The sequence below is a fragment of the Archocentrus centrarchus genome, chromosome 3, assembly GCF_007364275.1.
Source record: "Archocentrus centrarchus isolate MPI-CPG fArcCen1 chromosome 3, fArcCen1, whole genome shotgun sequence".
In the NCBI taxonomy this organism is placed as follows: Eukaryota; Metazoa; Chordata; class Actinopteri; order Cichliformes; family Cichlidae; genus Archocentrus; species Archocentrus centrarchus.
This window is the reverse complement of record NC_044348.1, coordinates 13,692,238-13,705,458: the sequence shown is the minus strand read 5'-3', so window position 1 is coordinate 13,705,458 and position 13,221 is coordinate 13,692,238. Positions and strand designations below refer to the sequence as shown.

The 13,221-nt window shown below is 38.0% G+C and overlaps 1 protein-coding gene across 1 annotated transcript; it reads right to left on the bottom strand.

Moving 5' to 3' along the window:
* Positions 1 to 1,567: 1,567 nt before the first annotated feature.
* tmem276b (transmembrane protein 276b) lies at positions 1,568 to 12,075 on the bottom strand. Its single transcript, XM_030726461.1, has 4 exons — positions 11,416 to 12,075; positions 8,008 to 8,121; positions 3,116 to 3,253; positions 1,568 to 2,875 (listed from the first exon to the last, which is right to left on the bottom strand). The coding sequence occupies exons 1-4, from the start codon at positions 11,810 to 11,812 to the stop codon at positions 2,625 to 2,627; spliced, it is 900 nt and encodes a 299-aa protein (XP_030582321.1). The 5' UTR covers positions 11,813 to 12,075; the 3' UTR covers positions 1,568 to 2,624.
* Positions 12,076 to 13,221: the final 1,146 nt, after the last annotated feature.

The following is a 13,221-nucleotide window of genomic DNA, read 5'->3' as shown; positions in this document are numbered from 1 at the left end:
CCGATTGACCCTGACCTCACAACACTGTATAAACCCAGACTCACAACAGGGTGCTTTGTTACATGCTCTGATCATCTGTTGCTCCCTTATGCGACCTCGGAAACAAATATAGTGCCGCCTGCTTCCGACTTCAGGTTCACTAACTTATGCAATATGAAACGCAGCAAAGTGCAAAGATTCAACAAGACACTGGAGATACAGCTTTCGATCATGCCTCAGTTAATTTCCTCATTGATGGTGATGGTGAAATGACTAAACATCACACACAGTAGTGTCGTTAACACACGATAACACTTTTTTTTTTTCTAAGAGAGTTAATTGACATAGCTGACATAGCTGAATATCTCATGATTCATCTCAGGCAATCAACACTTATAAAAACCGTCATCAAACATGGCTGTAATATTCTTGTATCATGTAGTCATGGATCATGGAGGTGGTGGATTTTATAATTTTAAAATATATTACCTCTAGTGACTGGGGGACAAAAAAAATTACACTGGTTTAAAAAAAAAAAAAAGGGTTGTGGGTTATTCTCACCCACAAGTGTTAACAGGGTGATTGTTTTTTTGTTTTTTTTTCCTTTTCTATTTAACAGCTTTAAGTCTGACACTTCGTTTTAAGACATTTTTACATTGTCCACCCAATATTGCACACTCTGAAATACATAATTTCGCAATCTGGTGCAAAAAAAAAAAAAAAACCTGGTGTATTTACTGATTTGTGTCATTTTGAAAAAAGGAACTTTCAATTTCAAATCAAAAACAACTGTTGGACAGTAGAATCCATTAACATGTGGATGCTTGTCATTTTAAGTTTTCTCAATTTTGTTCTTTTCCATGTGTGAACTCAAACAACTAAAATGCTAAATGAGTAAGTGGCGTATATTTGCAATACAGCTCGAGACATATGTCTAAGCATATGTTGCTGTAGGTGTTTTGCTTCGACCTCAGTTTTGGAGGTGTAAGACAAAATGAAGACTTTGCTCTGTTCCTCTCACATACTACATCGTGTACAGTGTACTTTTTTGTAGGCTAGTACACAGTACATTGGCATTTTACTGGTACAAAATATATATTTACTGAAATGATCATTGTGTGAATTTCAAACATTTCTTTTTTTTTTGTTTTTCCTTCATTTTTACTTGAACTTTTGTTGTTTCCCCCAAATATTAATATCCATATGAAAGAAAAATCAGTAAACAGCTCCTAAATTCACAATATGCGTTTGACTGCAGGACAAAGAGGTCCATCACACAAATGATCTTATTGTGGTCCTCTCCCTATATCCAGAGGATATTAAATGATGATGGTTTGGCCCTGCACCAATGTTTGATGTTGTTTGTTACTGTACTTAGTACAGACTTTGTGTGCAGATTGTGCTTGTATTTTTAGTGGGATCAATGAAGTTGCATTTATTTTTCTTCTAAAATTGCTTAACTCACTTCTACTCAGAGAATTATACAAAAAAAGGCTGACCGATATGAGAGTAAACAATGGAGCAATCAAACACTCCCTCCACAGTTTGGTTTCTTTTTTTTTTTTTCTTTTTTTTTTTGCTGTCAGGTTATGATTCAGCCTTCAGCAAACACATGGGTCTATCAGATCCACAACAGCACAGCAGCTGCTGTGTTTTAATGCTTTCTTTTACTTAGATTTTTACCTACTTACTTAGGTTACTTTTACTTAGTAATTGACTGAACTCTGCCAGCCATCACTGCCTCTGAACAAACAGAAAACAAACATTCAAAATCTACTTTACACAAACGATGATCTGGATCTACAGTGAGATGCATTTGTACATATAGAATCGTCAAAGAAGCGTCAAACAATTTGCTTTTCGAGGCAAAATGATTTCTGTGTATTTTATGATACTGACCACACTGCTAGACCCAGTATAGGCTGTAGACATCTACCCTGGGGCTCATGTTTGATATCAGTTAGTGTGCTATACTAAAGATAGGCAATGGGCAGTCAGTGCCGGATTTTTTTTCTTTTTCTTTTTTTTTTCCATTACAAACAATAACACAGCACACTTCACTTGACTGAAAGAGGAATGCTGACAGGATGTTCTGGCCTGATGTTTGTTCCTTTTGCTGGATTTCTCTCGTGATTCATCCAGAGTAATTGAGCATGTGTGGAAAGGCTGGTGTGTGTGCGTGTGTGTCTGTGCATGTGTGTTTGCATGTGTCTCCTGTGTGGGAGTGTGTGTGGCTTTATGTATTTAAGAGAGCACCATTTTAAGACAATTTCTCTTCAGAGAAAACAGTCACCATTAGATCACCGTAAAGTCAGCATTTCAAAAATCAAAAACAAAAGAAAAAAAAAAAGTCTTATTTGTGCTATTAGAGCCATGCCCCAGTCAAATGTTACTGCAGGTGTCACTCAGGTGTCACTCTCGGCCTTTCCGGAGGTCCCGCGAGGATTTTCAAGATTAGGTGTGTGAAATTTGCCTTTGCTTTGCTCCTTCTGTCACAACTCAGGCACACTGAACACTGAAGGGGGATGGCAATGCCAAGGGTGTTGTGAGATGGTGATCAGACAAAAACTGTTTCAGAGTTAAACATCAAGATTGGAAGGGTGTGTATGTGCGTTCGGTGGTTCAATCGCTTCACAAGGCCCCTGTCACACGGTTCCGTTCTCCTGCCTCGGCTTGTGGATGGTTGTGCGAGCGGTAGGCGTACTCAGGGAGGGAGCCAAGGTGCAGAGGAAGCCAGCCAGCAATGTGAGACCGAGGCCCCCCCAGGCACAAAACATGGACCAGCCATAGCCATGGCTAATGTCTTCAGGGAGGCCATACATGTAGCGGGGATAGCGGGATAACTCAAAGTTGATTCCTGCCACACATGTGCACAAGGAGATGATGCAGCATGTTCCTGTGTGAGTGGAAGAGAACAGGACAGGTTTAAATGGCTCTGAATCGATTATTGAATTTCTACATGTACTGTGCATCTTACTGCAGGACGTTAATCATATTACTGTGGGACATTGATCTGCTCTCTCATGTTAACACAAAGGTGCTTTCAGCTGTCATCAAATAAATACAGAAAGTGAATAAAATTGGATTTTGCATGCATGCTTGTGTGTGGATGCGGGCATATGTGCTCTCACAGTACCTCCCATGAGAAAGAGTAGCCCAGCTACATATTGCATGAGGTCATGCTGCTGGCAGCATCCCAGCACTCCAATGATCCAGCCGAAAAGAATGATGGACACAGCCATGCCCACAAAGCCAGCCGTCATTCTTCTTAGATCTGCAAGCACAGATGAAAACTTCACCAAGGGAACTGTAACTTACAGACACAGAATATTAAAACTGAAAGATGTACTATTATTATTATTATTACTATTATTATTAAATCCCTTATGTAAACTGGTTGCCTCATTGAGATCAAGTTCTCTTTTTCAAGAGACATCATGGTGCAAAAAACACACAGTGTAAGTGTAGGCAGACTGCTAGACAGACACCTAACACAAAGAGACATCATACATGGTCATAAATTATGACTTTTGCTTGGGTAGATGCAGACATATAACATTTTAAAATCTTCCAATGAAATCAGAGAGCATTGCTTTATAGTTTGTTTGGTTTTTTGTTTGTTTGTTTTTTTTTTGTTTTTTTTTGGGGGGGGGGGGGGGGGGGGTTGTTCCATTTGTGGGTGACAAACTCTTTAAATCCAGTTTTTCCAAACTGTGTGAATAAGAAGTACAGCTAATATTAAAATGTCCTGTGATCAGACATTGTGTAGTAGAGCCTTGTAAATAAACATCATTCAATGCCGCTCTATTTGGTTCGCTAGGGAGGATCGTCACACTGTATCTTGCACTTCATACATGATACAGTGGTGAGTAAGAAAAGAATCAGCTGTGATAAATCACAACTCTACTGTGATACACAAAGTTAAGAGGCTTCGAGAGGCATGCATAGAAACAATATCACCATAACTGAGTGCAGACAAAACTGATGACTGTACAATGATCTTACCGGGAGATACAAAAATTTAATTTTTGCCTTTACTTTTCTTGATAGGTATTCCACATCAGTCTTAAAAGTGGGGCTAGCGTCCAACCAGAGTCCTATTTATAACAATCAACAATTTTACATAAACTATGCTAACTTAGAAATAAACTTAGAAATATACTTATTATTCTAATTGTATCACAAAGCTGGCTGGGAGCGGCCATTTTAATCAAGCAGAAAAGAGTTTCATCTCTCAGAGGAACTAGTACTGCAGTATGCTGCCTTACATTCACCTTTATATCAAGGCTTTAACTTATGATAATACATTTAAATTTAATACGGTAATATCAACATAATATTCCAAAAGTTCAAGAATTAGGACTCAATGAACGAAAAGTTCTAACTGAATGTTATTTGTGCTGAACTGTATCTCTGCTTTTAGACTAACTACTGTTTTGTTATGTTCAGCCAACCTGCTCTGCTCTTACTAAAAAGAAGAGGAACCGTGCTAATATTTCATTACATAGTTTCATTACTTAGTTCATTCTAGGAAACTTCCTGAAACTTATTACAGAAATAATGTTTTTGTTTGTTTTTTAAAAATATTATCTTGTTGGTAGACCCCAGGGAGCCTAACAACCACACAGTGGAAGCTAACGAGGATCCAAATGTATAAATAAATCTATTATTTACAATAATTAGATAATTAAATAACCTCCGTGAGAAAACAGAAAATTGTAATTACAACGTCACTATTACAGAAAAGAAGAAGAAGAAGAAGAAGAAGAAACAGCCTTTATTGTCCCACAGAGGGGAAATTAATGTGTATGTCAAATGTGTGCATTTGATACACATGCAACAAAATATAAAAAGAATTTTTAAAAAGTGAAAATATAGAGGAATAAAAATAACTGGAATAAAAACGAGATAATGTTAATGCATAGCTTACTTAAAGAAGGCATATCATAGAATAATCACAAGAAGATCATTTTTATGCAAGGATGTATTTTTAACAGATCTGCACTGAACATCACTGTATTATCAACACACCGTAACACCCGTGGTGAATATAAAACAACACACCTACAGGCAATAAGATAAAAGTAGTGGAACATGATACTGAAAATCACTACTGACGCAGTCTAAGGTCATGCAATTCACTATCTCATGTTAACCCAAAGGTGCTCTCAGCTGTCACGAAGTACAGAAATTGAATATGATGTTATTTTTTCTGCATGCTTGTGTGTGGATGTGCTTTCACAGCACCACAATACAAAGATATCAAGAAGTACGGGTCTATCCAAGGGTTTAACAGACAGAGTTAAAAAGAAGAAGCCCCTGTGTTAATAACACTGATAACCATAAGGTCAGCATGAGGTTCACTGGTGATGGGCAACTGTGTGGCATACAGTAAGTGGTAAATATAGGTATTCTAATTATTCAGAAATGAGTACTTATCGAGTGTGATGAGGCAAGCATTATGGTAAGGCTCAGGTTTTTGAAAGATTACAGGGAATGACAGCACAAAGAGATGATTTCACAAAAATATTTCCTAGTTTGACTGAAACAGGCTCGGATTTTATAAATGCATTTGAAATAGTGGGGGGAAAAAGACAAAAACACTTATTTGTTTTTAATATTTCCACAAATATAATATTTGTACTGGAAAGTAAAAGAACAGTATTTTGATTTCAGTGTTATACACAACTGTACATTTTTGCTATATTTTAAACAGCATTTATAGAGTATTAGGACTGACTAAGCACTGCAAAATAAAATATAGTAATAATATAGTAATACAATAATAAGAGTTTTTTTTTTAATTTAATGATACCTTGAAAACAAATAAATAGAATACTAAAATTTGTTGATAGACACAAACATATGTAGTTGCATTTGCTGGCAAGTGAGTTTTCACATCATTTTCTTGAATAAAATAAGAAATTATTTAATAAATAACTTTGCTTTAGTCTCTGGAACTGCTTACATTTTCCTCCATTTCTTAAAGCTGCTTAATTTTGTCACTGCTTCTCAGATTAAAAATAGCTCATGACAGTTCCAGGCTGACCAAAAAGACTCAAGAAATGAATGACAAAAAAGCTGGTAAGTGAATCGCCACATGGCATCATTCATCCAGTGGATCAGTTTCAGTTTAACAAACAGAACAAATGACAATTAAAACACTCTGTCAATACAGTAAAATAAAATAATAAATACATTTTAAAAGTTTGTATAGATTTTTATCTCTGGTTTTGGTCTCCTCCACATCCAGAAGGAAATAGCTGTCTGATTAGGTGCTAAATGTTGCGCTTTGTTCATTGCTTGTTCGTGTTTTTGCCTGCTGTTCAGTGCTGTGCAAGTAAGTGCATTGTGAGTTTCTCTTTCTCTGAAAACAGTGAGACTGAATCAGATAGGAAATGTCTGTTGATTCAAACAGCAAAACACTGACTTAAAATGGGGGTAACTTTAATAACTAAAGTGGGGTTAGTGTAAGTAGGCTTGCCATTGTTTGTCTTTTTGTTATTGTACTTTTTCATACAGCTTTCATGTTTCATTTGAGGTTCACTGGCCAATAGTTACAACAGTTTAAGGACTTTGTAGTTAATTTTGCCTGTTTGAGCTGTTTTTTTGGATTGCTTATTTAAGAAGCTTGCATGTAAGGTTTTTGATGCTAATTAAGGCTGTATGACGAATTCAGAGCATTAGTAGTAAGATTCAAGCAATCCTGCAGTATAGATATAACACCACTTCACTCCCACTATACATCATGTTGAGAGTTAATGTACACCAAACAGCAGCAAATGTGCTTTAATAAGGGAGAAAAAACAGACTAAATGAGAGACTGACAGCAGGTTTTTTTTTGTTTTGTTTTTTTGCCCAGCAATGTGCTGCTGCTTTAATTTGGTGATAATAGAGACAATGAAATGATGAAAAAAAGAAAGAAAGAAAGAGAGAGAGAGAGAACCCAATTCAATGCCTTGCTGCACACCATTTTTACACAAAAAACAAAACCCATTACTGCAAGAAATGATTGTTATTGAACTGAGATGCTCAATTTTCTGTTTTTATTCTTTCAGTAATCATTCAATTAGTCCGTTAATGCTACAGTCACATTAGCGAATACAGGTGCTTTTGAAATAGTTGCTTCAAAGATGGGGACTGGGTGTGCAAGCACTTGCAGTCAGTTGCTATCTTCAGAGTGACTTTGGTACATCATGATGGTCATGAAACAGCAGTATGATGGATTCAGCCTGTTTATCAGTTTGCAATTGAATGGGGTCAAGTTGGCAATTATATGCAATCCGTGGGTGATAATGCAGCAATTGGTTATGATAAATCAGTAAAAATTGAAAAGCTGTTGCTGTCTATATACATGGAAATTCACATTATCTACTTACATTCAGAGTACAGCAAGAACCTCATAGATTTGAAACAGAAATTCCTCCACAATCAGTGACATAGTTGCTGCAGCGACATAGGCACTCAGCAACCATGCTTTTATATAAAAATATAACCAGAATACCACCAGATGACAACCAGATGAGTCGAGCCTCCTTGCTAAGAGACACGTCACAGACGAGTTGCACTTATCAATGCAGACTGAGTCAGTTCCATTGCAATGTTTTGGCAATCTGTCTGCATAACCCAGACAGCAGTTATCTGCAAACCTTCACAAAACTCTTGCCGGTCGGACCACAATTATTTGGACACAGGTTCCCTCCCACCAGGCAGCCTGTTTAATTGCCTTGCAGTCAAAGGCGGTCAGCCAGAGGCTGAGGGTGCAACACCCTCAACCTTAAATAGTTGGTCACTGCAACTACTTGCAGAAAAATGCAATCACCAGGCAACCACTGATTTTTCCTAGTTGCAAAGAGGTTGCTGTTCTATTTTTAACTCTAGTGTGACTGAGCCATAACTGAATGCAATAAAACCAGAAAAAATACATGTTTATTAATGAATAACTGCAAAGAGAAGATAATCATGAAATTATCAACAAGCCAACACAGTCAACACCAGCTCCATACAGACAAATACTTAAATACTTACGGAGTGCATGCCACTCATCCTGCCGTATAGTCTTTGTGATGTTGATGGGTAAATTTCGTGGTAAGATGGACGAAGAATAGTGATACTTGACTGGGGTACATCTTTGAATTATCCCTGGCAGGAGAAAATGGAAACAATAGTAACTGCAGTACAAATTCCTTTAATTCAAGTCGATAAGAGAGGTAACAAGGAAGAAAATTAAGGAAGAATTGCATTCTGAACCTTCGCCCTACTTCTGGGATTGTAAGATAATGTGTGTATACACATGGTAGAAAAGCTTCTTATTTATTTTCCACCCTCACTGCGTTTTAATTTTCTGAGCTGGCCTTATTAACCTTGTTTTCCCAACCACTCCTACATTGTTATTAAGGGGGGGGATTAGGGAAACAATATGGAATATGGATTATTCCACTGACAGCTACGTAGAGAGCTTAACTGCTCTGACTTTAAAGTGAATCTATTTCGATTTTTGCATTTGGATTTTGGAACCCAAGTCTGTAATCCAGCTCCTGCTTTTCATATCAGTCTCCTAGCAGGCCATCGCTTTATGTAATTTAGGGAAGGACCAGCTGATTTCTATAAAACAGTCTGCTGCAGTTACCATTTATAACCAGAGACAATGCTTTAGTGTATCATTAAAGCATTGTCTCTGGTGATAATGCTTTAGTGTATCATTAAAGCATTGTCTCTGGTGATAATGCTTTAGTGTATCATTAAGTCTCATAAATTAGATAACATAATCAAAGAAAATTCTCACAACTTCTGAGTCACGGCCTCAAACTCTGCTACATTTTGGAAGATTTTAAAGCGCCTTTGTTTATGTTTGTGATCTGTAAGGCTTTGATAGCAGTGCTCTTTGTTAATCACATCCAAAGCTGCCACTGAAGAGAATTGTTTTTGCATCGGGGGTCTAGTTCAGTCCATGTTCTCACAACAGGCTACAATACTCCAAAGCCAAAAACTTATGCAAAGCTGCATCTAGCTAGCTCTCATTGGGATTTTGGCTTCCCATACTGACCCGCTTTGCATGCAGCTTCAATTTTAAATCTCATATTAAGGAAAATGTAAATACAGGAAAATCGTGGATACCTGGCAAACCACAAAATGTCCCACACACCTATAGAAGATAAGCATAAATTAATTCAGTTTTATAACTGGAACTGTTCACGATGAACTGACATACTATGCTTGACTGACATCTCCCCGAGTCTCCTGTTTGCTTTGTTGTGACTGTTCAAATGGGACAAATCAGACATTTCTCACAGCTACGGTACAATGAGTTTGATAATTACTTGTAAGCATATCGCTGCCCAGTTTTAATCTGATAAAACAAGCAAAGGAACCTTTGAAAGTGTCACTGATTGGCAGAGTTTAAGTCCAAACATCCATAGTGGTACACTGTATTTCACATATGCTGAAAAACTAAGCAAATAAATCAGCACTTTGAACTCCGAACACTTGGGATAGATGTGGAAATGCATTCAAAACTGTTTGCATTAATTAAGAAAATAATCTCTCTGATGAGACACATTCAACTGTAAAAACGTCTTGCAGCTTTGATCTTTCTTTTATCTGATTCCAAGTGTGGTTCTGTAAATTGTATCACTTAAAATTTGTGTTATTATCAGTTATTGTTTGCCTACAAGCGTGCTGACAGAGTTTAATTAAGGTCACTTTAAATCTGACAGACTGGTTGACGTCTGATTGCACAGTAATCACATTTCAGCTGCTTGAGCAGAAAGTAACAACGTTACAGTGCAATTATGATGTTCAATTAACATACATTCGTAAGATCTAAATGTAATAACAGTGTACTAATCTGTGTAATGCTTCTGATGTAAATCTTTATTGTAGCAAACATGGCAGAGCTGCTGCAGTCAAGAAAGCTATAGTTTGCTTTTAAATGTTATTAGCCTCTATATAATACTGGTGCTTTATATCCAGTAACCATTATAACTAATAGGTTTCCCTCTGTGCCATCTGAACCACTCTTTGTACAAAACATGATAAATGAATCAGAAGCAAGTTATGAAACTGAGTTAAAGATGATCTGAAGACTCAGACAGGGCTTTCTGAAATGAGCAATAAAACGTATTTACTTAGACTGCATATAGTATTTACTTCTGGGGGCACTTAAAATAAATACTGTAAATACTGTAGGTTCTATTATCCTTGAAATTGAGCCAATTCTAATCTGCACCGCCGTGCTCGCTGATAAGAGCTCAGTATGGTAAATATCCCAGAGGCAGAGAGGCTTGCAGCAGCAAGAACTTTTAATAGAAGTTAAATGTGTAGTAGTCTGTTAACATGCACAGTTCAAGATGTGGACATAGTATCATGAATACAGTTCATAATTAAAATAGTAGCACTTGTTTAAATCTCAAATGTGTTTTAAAGGTCTGCAGTCCAGTTAAATGATACAAAGCACAGGGTGAAATAACCAGAAGCCTGAATCAGAACCATTCAGAGACAATCTGAATAAGCTTTATATGAGTTACTTGTGCTGCAGGTATTGCACTGGACTAGTGTGTTTATGCCATGTAGTCAGCTTCTGTAGGAGCATGATAGGATCAGTTAAACAGTAACAGAGCATTGTAGTGATGTATGTGTTGTATGTATATGATGATTTCTGGAAAGCAGAAATGAGTGTGCACTGTAAATTATTTCATTAGACAGCCTTAAATCTTGTTTTATTCATGCAATTAAATGCTTTTTAACTGTCACATGAGTGGCAGCAGTCAAATTTGACCAATAATGTGGGAACTATTATATAGTGGAATAGCTGACAATGTCCTGTGTCAGTTTTTGAAAGAGAAAATTAATCTTATTAATTGCTCTGTTTAAAGCATGCTAATCTATGACCTACTTTAATCAAAACAACAGCAAACACAAAAACAAGTTTTGTCGGCCACTTTTTCTACAGAGTGACACCTTTTTGAGCACATCCTCAGTTTTAGGACCTTACTGTGTTCCAGGTATCGGATCAGGTCTGAAATAAAGCTTCTCATTGTTGTTCACTGGAGGAGAGCTGTGCACGGAGTTGTTCCTAGTGTAGCCCAATATTTAAAGCCTGTATATCGCTGATTCGGCTCCTGATGCACAGTGAATTAGTTTCATCCATCATATTGACTATTACAAGATGTTGTTTAGGCTCTTATAGACAAGACTGCCCTCCCAGAGAGAGAGAGAGACTCAGCACCATGGACAGCGAAATTAACCCATAAATAAAAAACATTAAAGATTCTAAAAGGTCATCCTTTTGTTTGATAAAATGTGAAAGCTGAGACAGGTTTGTGTGAGAGGCCTCTGGATGATTGTGTTTGTTTCAGTGTAGGTGAGCTCATCGCTGAGCATCACGGCCTGGTGGTGCGCACAAGAAAAGCCTGGCTTCAGACTGCTCGTGTTTACCTTTATAAATGAGGTCCTCGGTCTCCAGGTCGAATCCTTCCCGGTGACATTTCCTCCAAAGACCGGAGATGGTGGAGTTAAACTGTCGGCTGCAGTGAGACTCCATGGCAGACGCGGCGGCCAGAAAGTGCCGCTTCCTCCTGAAGAGAGGAGCAGCATCTGGGCCGTTACCTTCCCTCTCCAGGCTCTTTGGAGGCATCTGGAGGGGGAGGTTGTGGCTTGAAATGTAGATGTAACCCGGGTCGTTTCGCTTGTTGGCATAGTTTTTACACCTCTCTCGATGTCTCCTCGCGTCGGTCTCGTACCAATAATCGGTGCAAATCGCCATGGCGAGCAGCCCCAGCGCACAGAGAGCCAAGAAGAGCCCCGTGCCCGTTAATATTTTCATAGCGGCCATCTTCCCCACTCGATGGAGAGCCCAAACAGTCGCAAGAAGGTTCCTCCGTGGCCGTGGTGATACCGCGTGAAATAAATCACGACGGCACTCACAACCTCGCGCAGTCCTGCTCTGGGAGCATGGTGCTGAAAGGCCAGTGATGTCCGGACTGGATGCTGCGGTCTATTGTTGTGGTACCCGGTGAATGCAATGTTGTTCCCACCATCTGTTATGGTACAGGAGGAGAGGGGATGGATGGCGACCAACGCTGTGAGGAGGAGGCAGGGGCAGTGATGTAGTTGCGCTCTCTCTCCTCCAGGTTGCTGCGGGATGGGGGAGCAGACAGAAATCAGCTCTATTATGGGGGAGTGGTAATTTTTAATGCTCGAATGCTCACCTTTTGCGCAAGGTAAACATGTATAACACGAGTGTAGTGGAGGGACAACTGAACCATATGTATCTGATCTTTAAGATCAAGAATCGTCTATTATATATTTGTATTTATTACTATTTATTTCCTTCAGAAATAGCAAACTGCATTTTCAAACAGCAGCAAAGCACAGTGTCAAAATTATTTGACCCGCTATTAATGATATTTGTTTGATACTGGACTTAATAACTCCACCATCCCGTTAATGTTCATGAGATGGCTGCCAGCTTATACACACTCACGTTTATATTTCAAAAGTCAATTCTTATATATTATTATATTTGTTTTAATGAGGTAAAAATAGAGACATATACAAATATATATACTGCATATATATTTTAGATAATGGTCATGTCAGAGTACATCTGTTAAAGATACATTTACTCTGTGCTTGGCCAATCTTTTGTTGTTAGAGTCAAAGCAGTACTTTAGAGGGCAAGCACATATTTTAATCTGGGCACCTCAGAAAAAGACAGTCCTGATGACATTGTGAGTTTTTACTTTGGAATTATGCACATAAGACTTTATGACTAAATATATTTAAGGATAATTTTTGTCTCTCTGCATATAGCTACATTATAGTGTGTAATAAGCAGAGACATAGCATGTTGCAGTCACTTTACAATAGTTTCTATTACACAACTACATAACTACCTTTAATGTTGTATTTGACATTATAAGTAAAAATAAAGTAGGCTGTATATGCTATACAAAGAGCAGATGTTGATCACTCACTTCATTAGTTACATCTTGCTGGTACCAGATTGGATCCCATTTTGCCTTCAAACTGCCTCAATTCTTCATGGTGCAGATTCAAAAAGGAGCTGAAACATTCCTCAGAGATTTTGGTCCATATTGACATAACAGTATGTTTCTGCAGTTTAGTCGGCTGCACTTCCATGATGTGAATCTTGTGTTCCACCTCATCCCAAAGGTGCTCTACTGGAGTGAGACCTGGTGACTGTGGACTCATTTTCATGTTCAAGAAGCTAGTTTGAGA